Genomic DNA, 7,125 nt, shown 5'->3' with positions numbered 1-7,125 from the left:
CCAGCAGTGAGCCCCAGTGTCTCCCAGAAGCCTCAGAGGTGTGTCCCAGAAGCCTCGGAGGTGCGTCCCAGAATGGGATAGGTCAGGACACACTAAACGGTCTCTTGCTCACCCGATATTTTCACTCAGGAACGTTTAGAGGATCTCCAACAGAGAAATGCAAAAGAATCAACATCTTGCAACTGTTCCTTCAAAGAGAAAGAGAGGCAGGTACGGAGAGGTTTTCTGATCTTGAAGCCAGACACAAAGTAGATACAGGGTTTGCAAAGGGTAAAACCCTGTGGGGTGTACATGCCCGCGTGTGCTGGGCCAGGAACGTGCACACATCTTCACTCCCTTCCCCTCCCCAGTCCCAGCCCCTGTCCCTCCCTTGCCTGCAGTCCAAGCAAATGACGGAAGAGACAGGCAAGCACCCAACCTACTATCTGGAGGTAAGTCACGGGACAGGTGCAAGCGTGGTCCTGGCTGAGCGACCATCCTAGGCACTAAGTGGTTCGGGCACTTGGAGACAAAGTCATAAGAAGAGAAGAGAGGAGTGCGGAGCCCCAGAGCCCCTGCCCTGAGAGCACAGTAAACGGGTGAAAGAGGGGAAAGTGGGTATGAAATGGAGTCAGCAGTGCGGAGGAGAGTGCCAGCTCTAACCACCTTCCTACCTGCCCAGGGGGAGCCCCACTTGACTGGGCTCTCTGGCAGCCGATGGGAACTGGAAAACCCAGAGTTCATGGCATCCATGAGCTGACGATGGATGCAATGCGTCTTAGTGTTCTCGGGACAAAGATGGTACCCTCAGAAAGGCACTGGGCCCGTGGGTTTGTCGCCGCCCCCACCCAGCTCACTTCACCCACATCTTTTACCTTCCTGGGGCCACCTCCCCAGCCAATGCTCAGGGCTCTGTGACAGACTCTGCCTTCCCGCCATCCCTGCATGGTCGCCCGCTGGAGTGTCCGTCTGTGAGGGAGGCCCCCGCCCTCTCTTACTGTTGCGTCCCCCACCCCTCGGAAGTAAATTGTCCCTGAGATCTCGAGGACACCAGAGTCAGCAGCAGCAATCCGGTCGCAGGGGAAGGGCAAGCCCCAGACCTGCAGTGAGGCTGGCTTCCACGCAGGGGCTCCCAGTCCCTGCCAGAGAGGTCAGTTAGCCGCTGCTGCATTCGTCATGGCTGGACTGTTGTGAGGCCAAGGTAGAAACCCACGTCTACAGCCTCTTCCGGTGAGCATCCCCCCAGAGCAGATTTATCCTCCAGGAGAACCACATGATCCTCAAGCGCTTCTTGCTTGACAAGCCTCTGCCTCTCAGATTCCTCTGGAACTGGGAACAGAGATCCATCCCTCTGGAGCTCAGCAGGGCAGGGTAGCGCTGCCCGAAAGCCAAGCCCCCTTCTGCCGATGCGCACCCCCAACCTCCCATCCTGAGGAAGGCCCCACATTTCATCCAAATGGGTGGCATCTCAGAGTTGAGGAAAACCCATTTTTCTTTGGTGCAAAAGGGAAACAAGCACATAAGCTAAATTGTGTCAATATTCTTTCTGTATTAAAGAGACGAGTGTTTGTAGAGACGGTGAAGAACAAGATGCAAATCTCAAGTTCCCAGGTGAGCCAGAAGGAGAAAGAAAACAATGAGCCATCAGTGGGAAAGCCCGTTGACAAGATTACCACCACGCGTGTTATGTATCGAGCATATAGTATGTGCCAGGCACAGAGCTAAGCACTCGACATGCACCATCTCATGTAACCTTTGCAACAAACCCACGGGGTAGGTATTGTTTCTGTCCTCCCTTATCAGACGAGGTGTCTGAAGCTCAAAGACGTTAAGCTATTTGTCTGGAGCCACACAGCTAGATAAGACAGGTGCAGCCCATTGCAGATCTGACACTCAGGTGAGCACTGCTTCCTTGTCTCTAGGTGACAAACCTCCGGATAAGAAACCCTGATACATTTCAGGTGACCTTTCTCTTGAATTTCGAGGATGCATCCTCTAGAATACTCTTTTTTTTTTTTTTTAAGAGTTGAGAATCGAGACTATGAAATCTTTAAAGGTGTTGAAATGTTGCCATTCACAAGCCCTGGAACTGGAGGTGACCCAACCACATTCCCACTCTGCAGAAAGTAGAGGGGAGCTCTCAGGAAGCTTGAAAGCTAGCCACACTGAGTCAAAACAGGAGCCATATTCGAGTTTGAGACAAGATCACAGTAATCCCAACACAACGAAATTAGCATCAGAAAAGCCAAAGGTATTCTAGGTAAGGGACATTTCTGGAAGCCGGAAGCCTCTTCTCAACCAGCCCCCTTATGCTAAGGCTGGAAGGTGGTTACCACCCAGAGCAGGATGTTAAGACGATTAGAGTGTCGTGAGGGCTGTCCTAGCTCTGAGACTTTGCCAGCCTGCCACGTGGGCACAAGTGGGAGATCTGTCACTTATTCACCCATCTATGCATACACGTATGGTTGAGCCAGGAGTAGGCAGGCTCGATTTTGCCTGAGGACCACCCGGATGGAAAGTGACAGAAGAGATACCAGGAAGGTCCCTAGATGTTGTAGGAACACTGTGCTTCTCCGAGATGTGAAGCCCCCTGGGATTTCAGGCCGCCTCTGGACGTAACCAAATGTGGCAGATGGTGCCCCTGTAAGAGCAAGGCATGAGCATGCCATCCTCCAAACCCCCCAGCCCCAGCTTAGAAGTTTGCTCTCTAGGATCTCCTTGGTGCAGAAAAGTTTTCTCCACATCCCTTACAAGGTGTAGCTTGGCAGTCCCTTTCTCTACAGCATGACCTGTGTCGTTAGAGGGAGGCAATCGCCATGACCACCCTGAAAAAGACGGGACGTGTAAAATCCGCTTTTCAGCCCTGCCCACTCGTACAAGAGTCTTCATCTCCAGCAAGTCTCAGAAATGGCACCTCCGTTCCTTTCCGAGGCCCTACGGGTTTTTGTTTTCTGTCCTTCGTAATGCCGTTCCGTGATTTTATGTTGTCTTCCACTGCAGCTAAAAGTCATTTATAGTTGTCAGGGAATTGTATGCCAAAGTGGAAAACCTAGTTAACAAGTATTTATTGAATATCTAGTCCTGGCCACATGCCAGCCTCCGCACGGGGGGATGGAAGTGTGCCCTAAAAGGTACCGTCGCAGCCCACATTTGTCCCAGGAATATTTACTGAGAGCCCACAACATGGCAGGCACTGTTCAGGTGTTGGGAATCAGGAATTCCCAGAGGGGGTTAGGTCACCCTTGAGAGGGTGAAAAAAATTTTAATGCACAAAGCACGCACATATATATCCCGTGCTATCTGTGGTATTAAGATTTCACGGGGGTGGGAGTAATTAGGAACTGTTGTCTAAGGTGACTTCTTAGTGGGAGACAATAATGAGAACAAGGATGAGTCACAAGGGGTTAGATCACAAGAGAAACACACGAAACCCCCCGCCTTTCTAACTTACGCTCTCGGGCATTTGTTTTTTCAGCAAATGCAGTAATGATGAAATAATTACCTTGCACATGATACGGTGTTTTGGGAACGAAGGTCGGCTGCCTGAGTTCACGAGCGTATTTCACAAGGACTCGCCCAGTGCAAGGGCCAGGAGGGGCCTCCCCAAAGACGAGCCGCCTAAGCCGAGTCCTGAGGCCGGGTGGGAGCAAGCATAGGGGACCTTTCGACAGAGCCCCGGCTTGCAGTTGCCTGAGGCGACCACATGTGTGTGTCCTGAGTTCATTTCCAGCTGGGCGTCACTGTCTAAACGCCCAGCTTCTATGCCTGCCCCTTCATTCCAGAGATGAGCCATGTGATCCCCAGACACCTAAGCCTAGTGTGGGGCACTCACCTGCGGTCCCCGCTAGGGGAAGGCGAGGCACGAATCCCCAGCCGTCCCTCCCACATGCCTCAGCGTCGTCCTTTCCCCAGGGGGTCGCTGCGCCCTCTGCTCCCCGTCAGCCTTGTGAGGCCAGGGCACTGGTGCTTGGGAACCACCCACGGCCAGCAGCCTTATTGAAAATCAGATAAAATGGGGGCGCCTGGGTGGCTTAATCGGTTAAGCGTCCGACTTTTGCTCAGGTCGTGATCTCGCGGTTCATGGGTTCGTGCCCTGCATCTGGCTCTGTGCTGACTGCCAGCTCAGAGCCTGGAGCCAATTTCAGAGTCTGTGTCTCCCTCTCTCTCTGACCCTCCCCTGCTCACGCTGTCTCTCTCTCTCTCCTAGAAATAAATTTTTAAAAAATATTAAAAAAAAAAATCATATAAAATGAGGTATAAAGGAAAGGTGGTTTGGGGGAGGCTTTTGACCTTCGCTGTCCCTTTTCATTGTCGCTGCGCATTCTGACCAAGACTTCCTTTGTAGGTTCGTGTAGGGCACCTAGCTCTTCTCACCCTGAGATGGTTTGGGACGTGGTCTCAAAGCACAGTCAGGGCCCCTGTCCACCACTGGCACTGGCCTCACGAGGTGGTGGTTGTGCTTCCTGAGTAAAAAAGAGCTCAAGAGAGTGTCCTAGCAATCCCTTCCTTTAAAACCCACCCAGGATCTTCTCTCAGTCCCCGAGGGAGACAAGATGGATATACTGACCCCTATTTGACGGATGAGGAAACCGAGGGTCATAGAGTAAGCGGCTGAGGGCTGAAACGAGGCCTCCCTTCCCACATCCCTCCAGCCCAGGGGTATGTGTCCTCCAGCGTCCAAAACGTGCAAGAAATGGGGCTGGAACTTGAAGCCTGTTGGAAAGAAACCTTCGAGTTTCGATCCTGTGTACAGTATGCACAGAAGTGTGCCACGGGGAGATTCTTGGGTTGCAGCTAATGGGAACCTGCTCAGGAAGGGGTAGGGGGGGAAGATTATAGGGATACAGGAGCACGTGCGTCATAAAAACCAAGGGCTGAAAGGAGGTGTGGCCTCAACAGAGAACCAGTGAGCCTCAGGACCCGGGTATCGTTTCCCTTACCGCACTCCTTCTCTGCGTCTCCCTCTACCTGCTCAGCTCTCCTCTCTCCAGTTATATGATGGGAAGAGATGACCTCACCACACCCCCCAACCCCCAGTTTAAAGGATCGGCCCAGGGAGCAAGTAGCATCTCAGAGCCGATAACCCCAAATCCTGGGCGTGAGCCTCTGAAAAGCACAGCCTGTGCCAAGCATCCAATCAGCTGTGACCGGGGACAGCGGCACACAGAAGGCACCCAGGAGGAGGGGCCGTGCTCAGAAAAGGCTGAGACGTAAGACACATGCACTTAGGTAACAGAAATTCCATCACAATGAATGTGCCCATCATAAGAAGCTCCTAGTTTCAAAACCACAAAACTGTAAAACAGGGAAGATGTTACTTGTATACGAGGACGTGTGCACAGCAAAATATTCACGATGCTTCCCTTCAGGGAGTGTGATGATGGTGGGTCGTTTTAGCTTCTTTTTTTTTTTTAAGTTTATTTATTTTTGAATGAGAGAGAGAGAGAGCAGAGGAGAGACAGAGTGAGAGGAGAAGAGAGAATTTCAAGCGGGCTCTGCACTAACAGCAGAGAGCCAGACGCAGGGCTCAAACTCACAAACCATGAGATCAGGACCTGAGCCAAAGTCGGACGCTCAGCCAACTGAGCCACCCAGGCGCCCCTCATTTTACCTTCTTTTCACACATCTCTTTCTCTCCCTCCCTCTCTTCCTCTCTCTATAATTATATATATATATATATATGAATAATTTTTACAGCATTTTTTTCAGTAAAAAAAAAATCGTGTGACTGGAACATTTTGGGATCTTGCCCCAATTACAGAATCTGTGCATGTGTTTCTCTTGCTCATTGAAGGTTGGAGCCAGAAAAGCCACCCAAAAGATGGACCAAGAAAGAGAGGCACTGAGAAGAGATACATCCAGCAAGTCCAGCCAGAGCCTGATTTCCAAGCCCGGTAGCAGGAACTAGAAATGCCATCCCATCAGGCCTTGCGTGCCCCTCCGTGAGTCCCGTATGTGACTCTTCTGTGTCACAATACTAAGATGCTTTTACAGGACTTTAAAGGCTGTTACCCCAGTGTGTGGCCTTCTAGACTGGTATTTGCACAATGCCGCATTTTGGAGTGTGCAGGGAGAGGGGTTCTTTTTAAAAATACTTGCAAATGTATACATCCTGAGGCATATGAAGCCTGGACTCGTAAGCCCGGTGGATACAGTTATGGGGTTCCACATTTGCGTTGTGACATACCCACGCATCCACCTCCACGGAGCTCCGAGAAACCCACAGCTGGCAAAACCCAGGATGGGCACTGGAGCCGCAGGACAGAAAGGCAGCCTCGGGGCTGGGGCTGAGGCCGAGTCCGTGGCGGAGCACATTTATATCTGAATTTATTATAATAAAGTTAGCATGCCGAGCTGTCTTATCGCTTCCGTCATGACTGACGTGTGGCACTCTGAGGTTTTCAAAACGCTTCTCACCTCATCCTCCCCCAAACCCTGAGAGGTAAATAGTATTACGATCCCCACTTTACAGAGGAAGAAGGCCCAGAGAGGTTACACTGCCTGTCTAAATTCACCAGTGGGGCCTGGACCCCGGTTTCTGATTCCCACCCCACCCTGCCCGTTCCGCCACCCCAGGTTTGCAGGAGCTACAGTCACTCAGGACACACCAAGTAGCGAGTCACCAAGAACACACACTGCCCCGGGGGACACACCCCCTCTTTCACAGTGTTTGGAAAAACCCTCATTTTTCTTGCTTCCGTGTGCTGCCATCTCTCCGTCCATCTGACCGCTCGCTGCCTCTCTGGTGTGGCCAGGACAGCCAGACAAAATGGGAGGAAGAGCCAGGAGTCATGAATATCATCTCTTCTCTCTCTCTTTTTTTTTTTTTTTAGTTTTAAAAAACCACAATAAAAATATTTTGATATTTCCAAGCCAAATGGATTCTTTATACTGATTAAAACTGGAAGGAGCTAGGAGAAGTTCTTTGTGTGATATTCCACGGAAAGTGCATCTTACACAGGGCTAGGAGCTAAAGGCAGTGAGAAAGGTGAGCATTGCCTGACCTTAAAAATACTCTTGAGGGGCGCCNCCTAGAAATAAATAAAACATTAAAAAAAATTTTTAAAAAATATATACTCTTGAAAAGTCTGGAACTTTCCTNCTCTCTCTCTCTCTCTCCTAGAAATAAATAAAACATTAAAAAAA

At 50.8% G+C, this 7,125-nt stretch overlaps 1 protein-coding gene across 10 annotated transcripts in view; it reads left to right on the top strand.

The window, feature by feature from the left end:
- FHAD1 (forkhead associated phosphopeptide binding domain 1) overlaps positions 1–6,785 on the top strand; it is a 122,820-nt gene extending 116,035 nt beyond the window's left edge. For 3 of the 10 annotated variants that reach the window (XM_077775812.1, XM_077775813.1, XM_077775807.1), the window contains 4 exons: positions 130–210; positions 351–431; positions 1,537–1,590; positions 5,774–6,324. In XM_077775812.1, the coding sequence (XP_077631938.1) occupies positions 130–210; positions 351–431; positions 1,537–1,590; positions 5,774–5,887 (330 nt within the window). In that variant the 3' untranslated portion in view covers positions 5,888–6,324. Of the gene's footprint in view, positions 1–129; positions 211–350; positions 432–1,536; positions 1,591–2,003; positions 2,240–5,773; positions 6,325–6,555 lie in introns of those variants that run through there. The other 7 variants (XM_077775816.1, XM_077775815.1, XR_013337999.1 and 4 more) reach the window with 6 other exon arrangements.
- Positions 6,786–7,125: the final 340 nt, after the last annotated feature.

The sequence above is a fragment of the Crocuta crocuta genome, unplaced genomic scaffold, assembly GCF_008692635.1.
Source record: "Crocuta crocuta isolate KB4526 unplaced genomic scaffold, BGI_CrCroc_1.0 scaffold127, whole genome shotgun sequence".
Lineage (NCBI taxonomy): Eukaryota > Metazoa > Chordata > Mammalia > Carnivora > Hyaenidae > Crocuta > Crocuta crocuta.
This window is presented reverse-complemented; position numbering and strand designations above follow the sequence as displayed.